At 42.3% G+C, this 18,134-nt stretch overlaps 1 protein-coding gene across 1 annotated transcript; it reads right to left on the bottom strand.

Annotated features, from left to right (window-relative positions):
* Window positions 1-4,289: 4,289 nt before the first annotated feature.
* On the bottom strand, window positions 4,290-7,368 carry Hesx1 (HESX homeobox 1). Its single transcript, XM_059274536.1, has 4 exons — window positions 5,771-7,368; window positions 5,108-5,307; window positions 4,721-4,822; window positions 4,290-4,622 (listed from the first exon to the last, which is right to left on the bottom strand). Exons 1-4 carry the CDS (start codon window positions 5,925-5,927, stop codon window positions 4,524-4,526), a joined length of 558 nt encoding a protein of 185 aa, XP_059130519.1. The 5' UTR covers window positions 5,928-7,368; the 3' UTR covers window positions 4,290-4,523.
* Window positions 7,369-18,134: the final 10,766 nt, after the last annotated feature.

Raw genomic sequence — 18,134 nt, forward strand, 5'->3', positions numbered from 1 at the left:
GACTAGCTCGCTCTCCCTGTTTCCGAGTCCCTGGCGGTGCTGTGTGCCGGGCTGGGTAGTGGGAGGGTTATGCTATTTGTGTGCTGTGTGATAAGATGCAAGTGGAGAAAGCTCCTATTAGCACTGATTAACTCCAGAGCTGACCACCAGCACACACAACCATTGTCCCCGCCAGAACTCTTTACCGATGGGCTTTGTCTAGCAGGCTTTAGGAGAGACAAATGCCATTACAGGAGACCGAATAACTTCGTTTGGGTGGACGTCAGATAACAGAGACTCTGCAGGTATTAGCCTGACTGCATTAGCTGATTTGCAGCTGCTGTTCACCTTGTCCTGGGTATTAATGGAGACAAAGGCCTGGAATTAGCAGCAGCAGAGATAAGCTGTGGGTTACAGCCCCGAGCTCAAGGGAAAGAATTTTACCCTCGCTTTGCGTTTTGCTTGTTTTCTCCCCTCTCAGAGTTAACTTCCAGTTTTCCCCTGAATGTCATTATATTCTTTACAAATTTTAGCAATTTTATTTCCGTTAAATCCCATTAACTGAGTCACTATTTCTTCTAACGAGATCAGCCATTACCTTTCAGGTTTTTGAAAATGATTTTAAGGGAAATACAGTGGCGATCTTGGGTATTATCCTTCTTCTTGAATATTCTTATATAATATGTATTTGTCTCACAAGAATCACAATAGAACTGATATTGTAAATAATATTTAAAGATAAGTGGCTAGCTTGGTCCTGCCTCAACTTGATATACCATGCTTTGTTGACTCCCATGGGAGGCCTTACCCTTTCTGAATGGAGACAGAAGAGGAGTGGATTGGGGGGGGGGGTAGAGGGAGACAGGGGGAGGGACCCAGAGGTGAGGAGGCAGGAGAAACTGTGGTTGGTATGTAAAATAAATTTTAAAAATTTAATAAATAAAAAAATAAATGGCTATACATCACATTTATAGTTATTTTCAACAATACAAACTATCCTATTTTTTCTAACATCTAAATATTATTTATTTCAATTACAATTGTAACCCTTTTTCTGTGGCATTGGAGTTTGAACTGGAGTTTGGCTTTTATGCAGGCTAGGTGAGTGACTACTTAACCCAATGCTCATTACATCATTCATAATTTGTGCTACTGCATTGTTATCTCAGCTATAAAAACACAGCACCACCAGTTATACATAACTTCCTTTAGTTGTAAGCTAAGCAGAGTTTTGGGACCCAGGAGTCAATCATATAAGGTTGTGCTGGGAAATGTAGAGACGAAGACATCGCCAAGTCACAGCTTTCCTCCTCATCAGACTTTTAGAATCGCCAGCTTTCACACTTCCTTTTTAAAGATTGTTGATTATTGATCAATGTTTGTGATGCTATTTCATTTTCTTTTAGATTGTGGAATTTTTTTTTTTTTTTACAGGCTCCTCATCCTCTTTATGAGCTTGGTTCAATTACAGACAAACTGTGGTTTTTGTTTGAAACCAAAATTTGTGAAAAACACTACTTCAAAAATGCTCAAAATTTAATATTGTAGTTTCTTTTTCTGTTCAAGACTTGAGAAAGAACAGTGACTCTAACATAGCAAGATACTGCAAATTATGATATTGAATAAACAATAGCCCAACCAACAGAATGCCAACAATTTTTTAATGATATATAAGATTTATAAAATATTTAATGGTGATTCTCTCCGAAGGATAAGACTTGAGGTGGCTTCTACTTCGGCAGTATTGTTATAAAATAAGCTTCTTCATATGACATGACACACTGTCCCCTCCGCCTGCTCTTACCAGCTTCCAACCATCAAACTCAACATTTTCATGGGAGCCCAGTGGAGAGCAAAGAAAGCTGCTCATGGAGAAGCGTTTGCTGATTGACTCCCTAAGGACTGCTCCAGCTCTTAACTAATGGCAGTAGTCCTTATGCTGGTAGGAGTGGCCCCGTCCTCCTCAGAAGCCCTCTAACACTCAGGCCTTCCCAGTGACAGCGCCCTCTAACACTCAGGCCTTCCTGGTGACAATCCCGCTCACCTTCTTTTTCTCCTCCTTCCCTTCTTGGAAACAGTGGAAAAGAATCAGCAGGTTATTGCTGTCCGATTGTTGGGAAACAGCTCTCTGCCCCAAATGTGCTGTCAGTAAATTATTCTACAAAGTTCCGAGTCCAGCTCAGAAATAATGGCAAGCTGTCTTTCAATAAATAAATAAATACCCCAGAAAAAAAAACCTGTAGTGGTGATGGATTTGATAGGTTCAGTAAGAGCCTGTACTCTGGTGTTCACAGGGAAACAGGGTGGACAGAGGGTTAGGAGAGATAGGAAAGAGAAGGGAAAATTCAACTCAGGTGGAGAAAACTGGAATCTGGCTGCCGTTGGACGGAATCAGAGTGTTCAAACTAACACGTCAAAGCTAAACAAAAACTTACCCACCTAGGTTTTTTCATTAACTGGGAAACGAACACCTAGGTTTTTGTTTGTTTGTTTGTTTTTAAACAGAGGAAAGGACTCCCTTGTTGCCACAGATCTCCTCGATCTGTCTTCAGGTGGCAGGCCTGGTTTGCCCATTGAAAGTGCCTCGGTATTTCCAGTAGTGGTGCCAGAGCACATACAAAAAGCCAGTCAACGTAGCACAGTACTGAAGCATGCAGCTGATTGGAGTCATTAAATTGGAAACTGAAACAACCAGATGCTCACTATCACTTGCAACAAAAGGAGAGCAGAGCAAATGTACCTGAAAGTTACTCGAACATTTGCGTTTATTTGCAAACTGACTCATTTTTAAAATGTTAAAGTTACACTTGTTTATTCGTGGTGTACGCAGGTGTGCCTATGTGAGTGTGTGCTGTGTGTGTGTGTGTATGTGTGTGTGTGTGTGGTATGTGTGTGTGTGTGTGGTGTGTGTATGTGGTGTGTGGTGTGTGTAATGTGTGTGTGTTGTGTGTGTGTGTTGAGGTGTGTGTTGTGTGTGTTTTGTGTGTGTGTGTGTTGTATGTGTGTGTGGTGTTTGGTGTGTGTGTGGTGTGTGTGTGTGTGTGTGTGTGGTATGTGGTGTGTGTGTGTGTGGTGTGTGAGGTGTGTGGTGTGTGTGTGTGGGGGGGGTGTGTGTGTATGGTGTGTGAGGTGTGTGGTGTGTGTGTGTGGTGTGTGTGTGTGTGGTGTGTGTGTATGGTGTGTGTGTGTGGTGTGTGTGTGTGTGTGTGTGTGGTGTGTGATGTTTGGTGTGTGTGTGTGGTGTGTGTGTGGTGTGTGAGGTGTGTGGTGTGTGTGTGTGGTGTGTGTGTGTGGTGTGTGTGGTGTGTGTGTGTGGTGTGTGAGGTGTGTGGTGTGTGTGTGTGGTGTGTGTGTGTGTGGTGTGTGTGTGTGTGTGGTATGTGTGTGTGTGGTGTGTGGTGTGTGTGTGTGTGTGTGTGTGTGTGTGTGCAGGTTCACGATGCACATGTGGAGATCAGTGAACTGCTTTCCAGTGTTGATTTTCTCTTTCTACCACGTGGGATCTGGGGGATTGATGGAACCTAAGTCCCCAGGCCCGGCAGCAAGCACCTTTACCTTCTGAACTGTCTCACCAGTCCTGCCATTTAGTTCTTTTTGCCAGTACAATGCGATAATGGGGATATGAGAACTGATGGTCTTATATTTGTACTCTGCCATGATGACTTAAAAAAATAACTTGAAATTGGTGTGCTGTAAGGATTTGTTTGAACACATGGCCAGAAATCAACAGAAGATTCACAAATGACTCACTCTATATAACACAGACGTGTAAAATTGTGTTTCAAAATATACCCGAAAGAAACTAATTGAAATGAATTGGACCCTTCTTTTTTTAATTATTATATCTTTTTTTTTTTTTTTTTTTTTTTTTTTTTTTTTTTTTTTAAAGATTTTATTTTATGATATACACAGCATTCTGCCTGCATGCCAGAAGACGGCACCAGATCTCATTACAGATGGTTGTGAGGCACCATGTGGGTGCTGGGAATTGAACTCAGGACCTCTGGAAGAGCAGTCAGTGCTCTTAACCTCTAAGCCATCTCTCCAGCATCTTTGAAATATTTTGTAAGTTGCATCCAGCCTGTGGGAATCACTTAGTTATGCATGAACATAGTGATTTTAGTTCACATACTAATTTATTACATTAACTTTATTCATTTGAAAATAGTTATTGTTGAAGTTGGGAGAGAGGCAGGAGAATGGGATGCATCTGAGAAGTGTTATGAGGAGGAAAAGGGATGAATATGATTAAAATCCACTATATACATCTATGAAATCTCAAAGAATAAAGTATATTAAAATAGCTATCATTTCTTAAAAATTTTTATTAAAATATATAGGAAAAGTTTTATTTATTATAACTAAAAATGTCCAGATATAATAAGTACTATGCTAGAATCATAATTATTTGCAATATTTTCAGAAAGCATGACAATATTCATTAGGTACAGGAAAGAGACAGTAACATTTTAAATACTTGGGATTTCCATTGATTCCTTGTGTTCCACAATTGGAAGAGAATCTCACATGTGTACTTTTAAAACCTATTTCAGAAGATCTGTGTTCAGGGTTTTTTTTGCCGTTAGAAACTGTGATTCTCTACGGGCTCTTTTCAGCTTTGCCCGACGATTTTGGAACCAAATCTAAAATCAAGGGAAAATAAAATAGTTCTCAGACACATTGCTGTTATTAATAACACTTGTTATTATCACCACAAGTAACAACTGTGCTTGAAAATTACCTGGATTCTGTCTTCCTCTAGATTCAGCTTCTGAGCTAAGTCTTCTCTGATGTCAATGCCAGGATAGCAGTTCACTCTGAAGACATTTTCCAATACTTCAACCTAGAATAAGGAAAGAATTCTTTAATGTGATAACACTCCATATGTCACCAAAATTGGGCTTCCCTTTGTGCAGTAAAAAAAAAAAAAAAAAAAAAAATGCACTTAAACTTGGACAGTTAACCTAAATGCATTAAAAAAAAAATCGATTACCCAGAGACTGTTAAAATATGAGTCCCTTGTTTCATTAATGATACTTCTACACTGATCCCAAAGTGAACAGCTTTTGTTCACCGGACATCAGTTACAGCCTTTGTGTTATCGCTATTGGGTGAAAAATCTTCCCACCTGATTTTGGGTAAAAGCAGTTCTTGGTCTTCGTCCTCTGTACCAGCTCAACTCTCTTTTCAAAGAGAGTGTTTCTGAGGCTGAAAAATAGTTTTCATATTTCGAAGCCCCTTCTTCTGGCATTGGATGATCCACGGGACAAGGAAATGAGATCTCACTGGGAAGATCTGGGGCACGTAGGCACGAGTTGCCGTATTTCTCTAAAATCAGAAGAATAAACTCCATCTTAGATTGCCTGTGTTCCGCAAATTCAGGAAGAAGTCATTTCAGTAACTTATTTTGAAAATTTCTAGAGAATTTTTCAGAAAGGAAGGAAGGAAGGAAGGAAGGAAGGAAGGAAGGGAGAAAGGAAGGAAGGATAGAAGAGAAAAATTCTGCCTTGGTGAGAGAATGTTTTGGACTCTACCATTTACTTCTCACTGAAAAGAGAGTTAGAATGCCTGATGTGTCAAACATATACAGAGGGTCTTCTGAAGTAAATGTTAGTTCTTTCTGTGACTGAATAGCATCTGTTCCCAGCAGGCATTCTACTCCCTTATGATCCTGTCAGGGGCCTTTTGCATTTATGGAACAGAATGAAATCGTAGTTTCTAACTCTATACTGTGTGAAATAAAGGGCAAGCTAAAAAGGCAGATGAGTTTAAAAATTAAGTTGTGGCATACCCGAGTCGCTGCAGGTGTCTGCCCACGGTCTGTGGGGTCTTGCTGCCGGTCCACAATCTTTTTTCTGGTCCAGTCCTAAAATGCTCTCAATTGAGAAGGAGCAGGATGAGGGTTTGCTTTTCTGGAGCTGAGCACCTTCCCGAAGGCTGGGAGACATCCTCTTCTGTGTGGTACAGAGCTGGAGGGCTCCTGCCCCACGTGTGCAGAGCAGACCTTCCAGTACTTCACCTTATAGCTTTGTTGACTAGGGGGCTGGGTTTTGAACGTCACTAATTAAAATCCTGTTTTAGAAAGTTTTAGCAAGTCAATGAACACTTGCCCAGCCAGCAGCTTAAGGAGTTAATTGTTTATTTGTTTGCAAGTAATTAGCAACTAATGGCTACACCAGGGGGCCGCCTACAGGGACAAAAGTGTTATCTCTCCTAAGCAGAACGCAGACTTAACTTTGTAGAAAGAAGTGATGCACGAAGGTAGCACTCCGCTTTTATTCGAGATCATTAATGTATAAAATCATGTTTTTATCCTGAAGTTTATATTTTCCAGGATTCTAGTTACCTAAATGTACAGGACAGAGAGAAGAGCAGTCAAGTAAACAATAATCTGATTTAGTGAATGTTCTTCCAAGAAAACTGGAAAAAGTAATAATCTCTTAATGCTATTACGGTAATTCTGAAGAAAATGCCTGTTTTCCATATGCATATGTAATAGTGAACGTTGTCAACAAAATCACAGTACTCTTTGGAGGGCAGCATACTGGAAAGGCCTGGCAACGTTATTAACACAGAGTGTAATTGTCTTCAAAGTGCCTTGGATTAATTCATAGGAACAGTTGCACCACGTATTTTAAATAATTAATGGGCTAATTCCTTTCTTTCATTCTTTCTTTTAAATGAGAAAGATACAAGCTTACATGAAGTTCATATGCTACAGAGAATAATTTCTTTCCTTAACACGGTTATTTCAAAGAACATAGTTAACTATACCCTTTTTTCTTTTTCTTTTCTTTTTTGAGACAGGGTCTTATTATATAGTTATGGAACCAGCTCTACAGGCCAGGCTGGCCTTGAATTGAATCTGCCTCCCTCTGCCTGCTGAACACTGGGATTAAAGGTGGGGGACACAGTGCATGTCCCACCTCTTGACTTAAGGCTTGTCTGTGTGACTTGCTTTGACCAGTGGAAAGAATGTGAACAAAGGCTCAAAACCTGTTAGTATGATTGGTTTGCTTTCCTGATAACACTATACATCACCCCCGGGGTAGCTACTGCCCTTCAGCCTAAGCTCTAGAATGGACATGTGGATCAGACTCTAACTCTTCTTACAGGCTATAGTCAAGTCAGTTGAGTCCAGAAAAGCTCAGTCAAACGCCAGCTGGTCTGATAGTTTCTGTTTTGTTTTTCAAGACAGGGTTTCTCTGTGTAACAGCCCTGGCTGTCCTGGAACTCACTTTGTAGACTAGGCTGGCCTCAGATTTACAGAGATCTCAGGCTGGAGGTATTGAGAGTACTAGCTACTCTTCCAGAGGACCCAGGTTCAATTCCCAGCACCTACATGACAGCTAACAACTGTAACTCCAGTTCCTGGGGGATCTGACACCCTCACACAGAATACATGCATGCAAAACACCAATGCACATTAAAAAATTATTATTATTATTATTATTATTAAAAAAAAAAACAGAGATTTCCCTGCCTCTGCTTCCGAAGTGCTGGGATTAAAGGTGTGGTATTTCCTTTTCTTTTCTTTTTCTTTTTAATCCATATATCTTTACTTGCAAGTGTTCATTGCAAAGAGTCACTGTTCTGGTTCAAGACCTCTGGTTTCTGCTCCACTCTGGATGCTGGGCCCTCCATGGCACTCCTCTTGGGTGTCCTGTTGTTGCCCTGTGTCATGGAGATCCTGCAGCTTTGGATCTGCACAACCGGCCCCTTCACGTGCTCCAGCAGATCATAGATGGGGTGAACGCCGGGGTGGGTCAACTCTGGTTCTGGGCGTGGGTAGTTGCCGGTTTGGTCAGCCTGCCAGCTCTCCCCTAGCCTCACCACCAGGGTAAGCTCTCCAGCACTGCCCTGGCTTGTACACCCCTTGCTAAGGGGGTAAGGGGCGGGGCCAGTTCTCCTGCTTTCACTCCCTCAAGGTCGGCTCTCCCACACCTACACCATTAGGGCCAGCTCTACTGTGTTGCCCAGGGAGGTACAGGGGCCTCTCTCCTAGTGCTTCAGCTGGTGAGGAGCAGGGGCAGGGACAGCTCTCCCACTTGCCACAGGCGGGGGTGGGTGTGGGGGTGGGAGATGGGGGAGTGTGGTGGTGCGGGGTGTCTCTCCCCCTCCCATACCACCATATGGCTCTATCCTGCTGCCCAGGCGAGGTGCAGGGCCCACTTTCCCGAGTGCTGCAGTTGGTAAGGATGGGTATGCTCCCTTGCCCACCACAGGTAGTAGGGGCAAGGGCGGGGCGGGGAGGGCATCTTTCCCTTGCCCTCACCACCACATGGGTCCTGTTTTATAATCCAACCTGCTAGTCTACATCTCTTTATTGGAGAATTGAGACCATTAATGTTAAGTGTTGTTATCAAACAATGTGTATTAATTCCTGTCATTTTGTTGTGGTGTTTTCTTAGACCTCCTTTAATTAAATGTTCTGGAATTATTTATGTACTCCCTGTGACATCTTTAATGTGTTTATCTTTGTTGTCAGACCAGCGTATTCCTTCTAGTGTCCTTTGTAAAGATGGCTTAGTGGTCATAAAATTATTTTTCAAAAAATGTGTTTTTATTGTGCAATGTTTTTATTTCTTCTTCAATTTAGTATACAGTTTTGCAGGGTTGTTATCTTTCAGAACTTAGAATACATCTTGTCAGGCCCTTCTGCACTTAAAAGTTTCTGTCAGGTAGTCACCGAGTCTTACTCTGGTGGGCTCCACACTATAAGTGACTTGACCTTGCTCCTTTGCAGCTTTTAATACTCTTTATTTAGGTTTTTTGTTTGTCTGTTTGTTTTGTTTTTAAGGTTTTCCGAGACATGGTTTCTCTATGTAGTCCTGACTGTCTTGGAACTCTCTTTGTAGACCAGGCTGCCCTCGAGAGTGCTGGGATTAAAGGCATTCGCCACCACCATCCAGCTATTCTGGTTTTTAATGTTTTAAGTATATATGTCATGGGGAGTTTCTTTTCTGGTCCTGGTCTATTCAGAGTTCTACGGGTCTCTTGTATCTACAGGACTGGGCAAAGTTCTTCTATTATTTTATTGGAGATATTCTCTATGCCTTTGCAATCGTGTTTTCTCCTTCTTCTATGTCCATAATGCAAAAGTTAGGCCTTTTTGAAATCTCCCAGAACTGTTCCACTTTCTGCTATTTCCTTTTAAATTTACCATTGACCTGTACTGAGTGGTCCAGTCCCTCTACCTGCCTTCTGTCTCCGATTCTACCTTCTTTTTCTTGCTTTATTCTAAAAGTTCTTGTTTGTTTTATTAGACAGGGTTTCTCTGTGTAGCCCTTGCTGTCTTAGAACTCACATTATAGAACAGGCTGGCCTTGAACTCAGATCCGTCTACTTCTGCCTCCTGAGCACTGGGATCAAAGGTGTGCACCACCACCGCCTGGCCTAAGAGATCTTTTAAAAAATATAGTGCCTCTGCCACCCTAGTGCTAGGTTTAAAAGTGTGCACCACCACCACCCAGCCACCCGGGTATCTTTATTCTTGTTTTAAGGCTCTTCAAACATTTGTCATTTCTTTATGAAGAGTTGCTTTGATTCAGTAACATCATCTTTGATGAAGCTCAGAAAAGAATAAAATTACTCAGAGGCTTAATATTAATTACACACGGTATGGCCTATGGCTCAAGCTTCTTGCTAGCTATCTCTTATAACTTAACTCAACCCATTTCTATTAATCTATGTATCACCACATGTTCTGTGGCTTTACCTGTGTCCCATTATATATTGCTCCTTGGATGGCAGGCCAGAGTCTCGCTTGACTCCGCCCTTCCATAGGTACTGACATATATGATTACACACATCATCTCCTAGTGTATTCTCCCATCACTCCATTCCAGCCACACCAGGTGCCCCTCCTCTTCATGGATCCTCCATGTTCAGCCTTGCCTTTAGACCTTGGCATGGTTACAGTCACTATCTGGAATGTTTGCCCCCTGTGTAGTCTCTTCCTCCTTTAGGCATCGCTCCATGTCACCTTTCCAGTGAGGCCTAGCCTTCCACCCCACGCCCCGCCCCGCCCCCTCTTTGAACTGCACTCTTTCTCCCAGAGCAGTCTTCACGCCCTGTCCAGTTTTCATCCACAGCACTTACAGCCAAAACAGATGGCTTATGTTTACTGTTTGCTGCCCATTTCCTCACTGGGGATTTTTGTCTGTTTTCTTCAATCCCCAGCTTTCAAGGTGCTGTTTGGCTCACTTAAGGTTTAAGAATAATAAATGGCCAGCTGTGTCAATGTGAAGACAGAGATGCGTCCATTAAGTTCCCTGATAAGAAAGTTAACTGGTGAGTTCGGCAAGCTTGAAAGCCAGACCTGAAGACAAGTGAAGTGAACGGAATGTAACTGGTTTAGTAACATCTGGGCCACATTCCTTGAAGGATCCTTTTTCTATGAAACAACTAGATTCTAAGTAAAGCCTACCTTAGATGTATTGATGAGATCTTACAAAGTCAGTAAACATTAGTTTGTTCATGAAGTCAAACTAAACCCCAAACCCAACAACACAGCCCTAAAGTCAGAACCGGGAGCACGTGGGGTCCCCTCCAGGGGCAAAGATCTTAAAAGATCTGAAACTCAGAATCTTAGGCCAGCAGAGGTGAGCGAGCTGAACTGAAGACAACCTCTTGAGCCCTGTCAAAAACAGTCCAAACCCCACTTGGGAGGCAGAGGAGGTGGATCTCTGTGAGTGCGAGGCCAGCCTGGTCTACAAAGCGAGATCCAGAACAGGCACCAAAACTACACAGAGAAACCTTGTGCCCCCCAAACTCCCCCCCCCAAAAAAAAAACCAGTCCAAACCATAAGCTCATAATTAAGGATCATCAAGCACCCAAGGCCAGTCACTATGAGGGATAACCAGCGAAAACATGGAGATTTCTATCACTACTTCTCTCCAGCATCCATTTTATACTCCATCAGCCGCAACAGGAGTTTCAAGGGTTAATAATTACATGTCCTAGACCACATTATACATTGATGTGGTCTTGGGACCTTTCCTCCTGTGAATATGAGCAGAAGCAATGTGTGTAAATGGTAAGGCCAGCTATCAAAGGGCAGAGCTGTTTCTACTCTGTGTCCTGTCTTCACTGTGGAGAAGATGGTGGGAGACGGTGAAATGTTGGGAGTTGTGTTTAAAGAGAGAGGGGAGCTTGAAACCCTGTTGATTGTGGGTTCCCACATTCCATACTAGTATGGAACCACCCAATTTGGCCAAAAAAGGTCTCTTTTGTTTACTGAGGTCTCTGATGTCTGAAGTCAAATGCCTAGTCTAAGTAACGGCAGTTCCTGAGGCAGTTCAGACGCTGCTGCGGAATATAGACTAGCTAGAAATGAAAATGTGAAGAACTAAGGGTAAAATTTTATATAGGGACAAATGATTAAATTGACAGAAATGGCAGGAAAGACTTGAAGGAAGCTAAACAGAACTTATAAAATGAATGTGCACACACACACATTTAATTATTGAAATGTACTCAGTGGATAAATGAAATAGTGTTTTGGACATATAAGTATCTTTGCCTTTACCCTGGCAAACACCGTATTATTAACATTTTAAAAATAGAGAGTCTTTTAAAAATTATATTTACTTACTTACATATTTACACACACATGTGTACCTATGTGAGTGTGTGCATGTGCAGAGGACAGCATGTGGGGTTGACCTCTCTCCTTTCACCACGTGGGTTCCTGAGCTAGAACTTGGGTTGCCAGGCTCAGTGGCAAGTGCTTTTACCTGCTGAGATATCTGGCCAACCCCTGTTACAAACATTTTAAACAATTGCCCATCTGGTAGGCAAAATAATCTCACCACCATCCTTGTATTCTTGGAGCAAAGAAGTTGGGCGTTTGTTTCTTTATGTTTGGTCACTATGTACTTCTTTTGTGAAGTGATAGAATGTGTCTTAGCACATTTTTTCTAGCAGGGTGAATTGTTGTAGCCCACTAGGTCTCCTCCTGGCTGTACCCAGCAGGACTGCATGGGAGGTTGATTGGACCACGGGCCTGGGTACCAGGTGTTTGTAAGGGTCTAATTAGCAAGGGGGAGGTCTTTTGCTCCACCCCTTGGCATTGTTATAAATAGACCTTTGGAATAAATTTCTGGGCCGGTGGATAAGGATCCAGGACCACTAGAGTCTATCCTGCGTTCCTCTCTGTTTCTCTCCCCTCTATTTCTAACTAAGTCTCTTATCCCTCATTCCTCAAGAGTCCCTGGGGTAAATAATTGTGGGGGCTGGTCCGCCACAGTGAATTTTTGTTGCTTCTTTACCAATGGCCTTTCTACCCAGTGCAGATCTTGCTGTGTCCTACCTCAACTGACAATGGGGACAAGGAAACTCAGGGCTCAATTAAATTAGACTCCAGTTTCCTAAGACTCAGTATTTAAAGATAAAGCAGTTTAGGCTTTGGGGCTCCAAAGGGCTCAGGCCTAAACTTTGATGCTATTTAATCTAATCAGTAGATTAAGTGGAGGTTGTCAGTTAACCCAACCTTATAGTTACTTCTACATTGTCTCTGTGGGGAAAATGTTATGTGGTTTTAAAACAACTTAAAAACAAACTTCTGAGTCATAACAGATATTCACTAAACTCTAGCATGGACTAGGGTTGTGCTAGGTACTCAGAGCATAAAGACGAAATCATGCTGGGCAGTGGTGGTGCACACCTTTAATCCCAGCACTTGGGAGGCAGAGGCAGGCAGATGTCTATGAGTTTGATGCCAGTCTCTGGTCTACAGAGTGAGTTCCAGAACTGCCAAGGCTATACAGAGAAACCCTATCTCAAAAAACCAACAAAACAAAACAAAATAAAAAAAAAAAAGACAAAATCAAAAGCACGTCTACTGTCAAGAAACTCATGATTAAGCCAGGCATGTGGTACATGTCTGTAGTTCCAGCATTCTGGTCGGTTGAGGCAGAGGGATCATCAAAAGTTTGAGGCCAGCCAGAGTTATACAGAAAGATCTTGTCTCAAAAGAAAGTCACGATTAAGAGGATAGTAATTCGTATTAGTTTTGTTAGGTATGGTAATATGATTAGGTTTTTAAAAGCTCCTTTAGGGGGTGAGGAGATGGCTCAAATGGGTAAAAGACCTGTCACACAAGCATCCCTGCACATACAGAGCACTTACATGTGTAACACACACACACATGCCCCTTTAAAATATACTCTAGTAAGTATTTATGGATAATGTCTCAGAATGTTTGGATTTTGCTTTAAGATGCTTCAGGAAGGCCAGGCATGGTGGCACATATCTTTAATTCCAGAACTCAAGAGGCAAAGGCAGGTATCTCTCTTTGAGTTCGAGGCCAGCCTGGTCTACACAGCAAGTTCTAGGATAGTCAAGATTACATAGAGAGCCCCTGTCTCAAAACAACAACAACAACAACAACAACAAGGATACTTCAGGAAGACAGAAAATAAACTAAGGAAGAAATAATTGTAGCAAATTTTGCAAAATATCGGCAAGCATTGGAGTAGAGTGACATATGTAGGCTCATTTAGAAATATACTAATGTGGATTCGTGGGTCTCCCAACTTTTATAAATATAAATAATATAGTTCTCTTAGTCCTCCAGGAATACTGGTAAGCACATCCATAAATGTAATATAGGAAAATAAAGATGTATACATAAGAGAGTGTAGGAACAGAAAAGAGTCCGATATGCTGGGGAGAAATCGAAGATGATTGAAGGTGGGTCAGGAACCCAACTCTGATGTCAGGTTACAGCTTCAAACTTCAGTTCCACCTAGCTTAAGTTTTGTGATTTTTTTTTAAAGATTTATTTATTTATTTATTTATGAGTGCTCTATCTTCATGCATGCCTTTATGCCAGAAGAAGGTATCAGGTCCCACTCTAGATGGTTGTGAGCCACCATGTGGTTGCTGGGAATTGAACTCAGGACCTCTGGAAGAGCAGCCAGTGCTCTTAACCTCTGAGCCATCTCTCCAGGCCCAGTTTTGTGATTTTGCATATGTAACTTCCTCCTTATTCCTCTGTTTCTTCTACAATAAAAGGAAGGTAATTGTGTACTTAAAGATTGAGTTGGGGGTGAGGGGTGGGGATCTCTGCAAAACCCTTGGGACAGTAGCTAGTAAAATGGAGAAATAAAAAAAAAGATATTTGTTACTGTTACTGATGACATTTAAAAGGCTTTTCAGAGTTTGTTTGATTGTTTGTTTCTTTGTTTGAAGGCAGAGATATATGAGAAAATATCAGAGCCCGGTAGTGGTGGTGCACACCTTTAATCCCAGCACTTGGGAGGCAGAGACAGGTGGATCTCTGTGAGTTCGAGGCCAGTCTGGTCTACAGAGTGAGTACCAGGACAGCCAAGGTTACACAGAGAAACCTGTCTCGAAAAACAAAACAAACAAACAAACAAAGAAAAGAAAAAGAAAAAGAAAATATCAGAAACAAGGAGCAAAACCTAAGGCCAAGTAGGGGTAGAGAATGTGTCTGTGTATTGTGTATGTGTACTTATGTGTGCATACACATGCGTGCATGTGTGTATGACTGTGTGTGCCTGTATGTATACATGTGTGTGTGAGTGTACGTGCCTGTGTGCACATGTGTGATGAGTGCATTGTGTATGTGAAGGGCTGAGAAGAAGGAAGTCAATGTGATTCCCATATTTCTTGGGAGGCCAGGTAGGTGATGGCATTATTAATAAGGGAATATAGATAAAGGAGGGATTATTAGCTGCAAATTTTATTTCTAGATATATAAAGCAATGATCAAGCATGTAAACCAATCACTTCAGAACTGGAGTTTCCAGAATGAGACAGTGAAAACCGGCTGAGTGCAATGAATGTTCAAGGTTCTAAAAGTGCTTGGAGGGGAGGTTTATCTAGCAAACTTGAATGTCGTAAACCACACAAATCCAGCCTGTGAGTTCATAAGATGACTAGAAGACACTAGAAATAACTTTGTTCCAGAAATTCTGCAATTCAGGTATTAGTAGATTTCCCATAAATTAAATATATACTTCTGAAGGTTGTAATCTGAGCCAGTAAGATGGCTCAGTGGGTAAAGCCACGCGCTGTGAAGCCCGACAGCCCGAGTCCGATCCCTGGAATCCGTATGTAGAGGGGAAGAAAAAGGAGGACAGGATGTCTTCTGACCCCACATGTGTACCCACGCCTGCCTTCCCCCACACAAAATAAATTAATGAATGTAAAGACAAAAGGGAACAGCGAGTCCTCCAGGAGGCAGCTGTGTGGTTTCCATTGCATTCTTACCCAGAGGTGTTGAGATGTTATTAAAGGCAGTATTCTGTTATATTTGTGTATTTACTGTGTGTCTGTGCTGGCACGTGTGCACATGTGTAGATGTCACATCAGAGGACAGCTCCCGGGACGCAGCTCTTCCCATTCACTGTTGGCTCCCAGGATGGAACTTGGGTCATCAGGCTTGGCAGCCAGAGCCTTTCTCTCTGAGCCGTCTCACGTGTCCACTGCCTGACTTTTGAGTGGCATATAGATCTTCACTTAAAACAGATTCTGTTGGAGGGGCCGGAGACGTGACTTGGAGGTTAAGAGCCCTGCTTTTCCGGAGGACCCATACCCAGGTGGTGGCTAACAACCATCTATAGTAAGGTCCAAAGAATCTGATGCCCTCTTCTGGCCTCCACCGGCTCTCCACATGGTGGCCAGACAAACAACCAGGCAGAACACTAATATATATATAAAATAAAAACAAATAAAATCTCCAAAAATAAAATAATAAAAACAGATTACATTTGAGAGTGTTGGGAAGAAAAGAGCAGAAACAATTTTAGGAAAACTTTAAGTGCCCAGAAGACTCACTCTTTCCAGGACTCAAAAGCCATTCTTTTCTAGAGTCAGGACTCCTGTTTATGACTAATCTCCTTTAAGAAGCAGGACCTTCTTAAGAAAAAAACAGCTGATTAAAATACTATGTTCATTCGTCTATTCATGGTCATAGCTATGCATGTTTTCTAATTAATTTTTGAAACAGGTGCAAACTTAAGGAAAAGTTTCAAACTCTTTTCCCTCCCCAATCACTTGAGAGTAGCTGCGAACACGCTTCATCACTCCCGAATACTTCAGTGTTTTTCCTGCGAAGACTTTCTTCTCCCACCACGATGAAACCATCAAAGGCAGGAAATCAGCACTGACACACCACAGCCACGCAATTATCAAATCCCACACAAGTTTCATCAACTGCCATTCACAAATAATAGATCCAGTTCGGAGTGAGGCATTACCTTCAATTATGTGTGTGCACGTGTGTACTTAAATTTATTTAATCATTAAACTTACTTAATCATCAAGAGCCTCACATGTCCTTGATCTTTAGCACTTGGGAAATTACAGTTACTTTCTAGATTGTCCTTCTGTTAACTTCATCTGATGTTTCTGCATGATAGGTTTAGGTTGGACACTTGGGAGGCCCGTTACAGAAGCAGTAACATGTTCTTTTCATATTTCCTGTCAGGTAGTATACAATTCTGATTTGTCTTATCAGTGGGGGCATTGAACTCCCACTTTTAAGTTGGTGTCTGCAGAAATCCCAGCATGGAGAGGGGGGTTGGACATGAAGTCCCACCCCTAGCTGAGGAGCTATTGGCAACAGACAGCTGCTGGGAGAGGCACAGTCAGTTTTCTTTAAGGATGTGGACCCTGGGAGGTTGACCACACTCCAGTGAAAGGTCACACATCCAAGAGCAGATTTGCAGTACAAATTGGACTTAATGGGTTAAAAAGGGAGGGTAGTCATGAAGTTAGTTAGGTAGGGGAGGGGTGGTGGCGAATTTGGGAGTAGTTGAGAGATGGGGTGAATATCATCAAAATACACTGTATGAAGTTCTCAAAGAACTAAAAGAGAAAACAAATGCTATCTTCCAAGTTTCTTCACTGTAAATTTATTATTTACCTTTTAAAATAATAGGGTATTTTGTCGGGGAGAGCCTTTATTTTTTGGTACTAGAGATTGAACCTAGGGCTCTGTACTAGCATTTGCCTAGTACAGAGTCTCACTATGTAGCCCAGGCTGGCCTGAGACTAGCCAACCTCCTGCCTCAGCCTCTTGATTGCTAGGAATGTAGAAGTGAACCACCATGCCTGGTGAGGGAGCTGTTTTAAACCTTTAAGTATCCGATTTTCTACCAAATTTTCTTAAAAAAATTAATTTCATGTGTGTGAATGTTTTGTCTCTTTGTGTGTAATGTGTATCACAGGTATGGCTGGTGCCTTTCAAGGTCAGAAGGTGTGGGATCCCTTGGATCTGGGGGTATAGGTGGTTCTAAGATGCCATGTAGGTTCTAGGAATCAAGCCCAGGCCCACTGAGGGCATCGAGTGCTCTTAACCACGGTGCCATCTTTCCAGCCTGTGTATGCAGGTATTTGCATATGATTGCCGGTGCCCAAGGAGGCCTGCTGCATCAGCTCCCCCTGGAGCTGGAGTTGTAAGCAGTTATGAGCCAATCAACCAGGTGTTAGGAGCCAAACTCATGTCCTCCTTTGCAAGAGCAGTATGTGCTCTTAACTGTTGAGCCATCTCTCCAGCCCATTCTATATAATTTTTTTTAGAAAAGCATTTTTTACTTTCTAGCAAAACAAAATATCCCAGGCACATGCCTCTCTACTCTTTCCTCCAGCCCTATAACCAGTAATTTCCCACAATGAATCTTTGCTTTTTAATGGGGGATGGTATTTGGAAGTCGAGAACTTGGTTGTATGCTTGTTTATAGCTACTGGGTTATCTGTGTTCTCAGGCTCGCTCAAGAGGCAGGAACCATACTATGTATGTTCTATGTGCATGCTGATACCCATATTTACATCTACATACTTACTGGGACCTACAAGTTTACATGGGTACCTAACGTGGATCCAGGACCACAGGGCTCATTCTAATGTCTCTCCTTTCCCACTTTTGTCACCCTCTTGACAGCCAGAATCCTGGCATCCGTTATCCCCGGAGTATTTACTGATTCCATCTTTTCTATGTGTGTAACCTCCCCCTAGCTGTGAGACGCCTTCCTCCCTCACTCGAGTTCTGATCGCCTGTCCTGGGTAGCCCTGCTGAATGGAAGTTTTCCTTAACTCACTTGAACACCAATAGCCTGCTTTCTTTTGTGGATATCCTCACTCCACCTTGGGTACCTGCTCCCACAAAAGCCCTTCTCTTCCT

This window comes from Peromyscus eremicus, chromosome 9, assembly GCF_949786415.1.
Source record: "Peromyscus eremicus chromosome 9, PerEre_H2_v1, whole genome shotgun sequence".
Lineage (NCBI taxonomy): Eukaryota > Metazoa > Chordata > Mammalia > Rodentia > Cricetidae > Peromyscus > Peromyscus eremicus.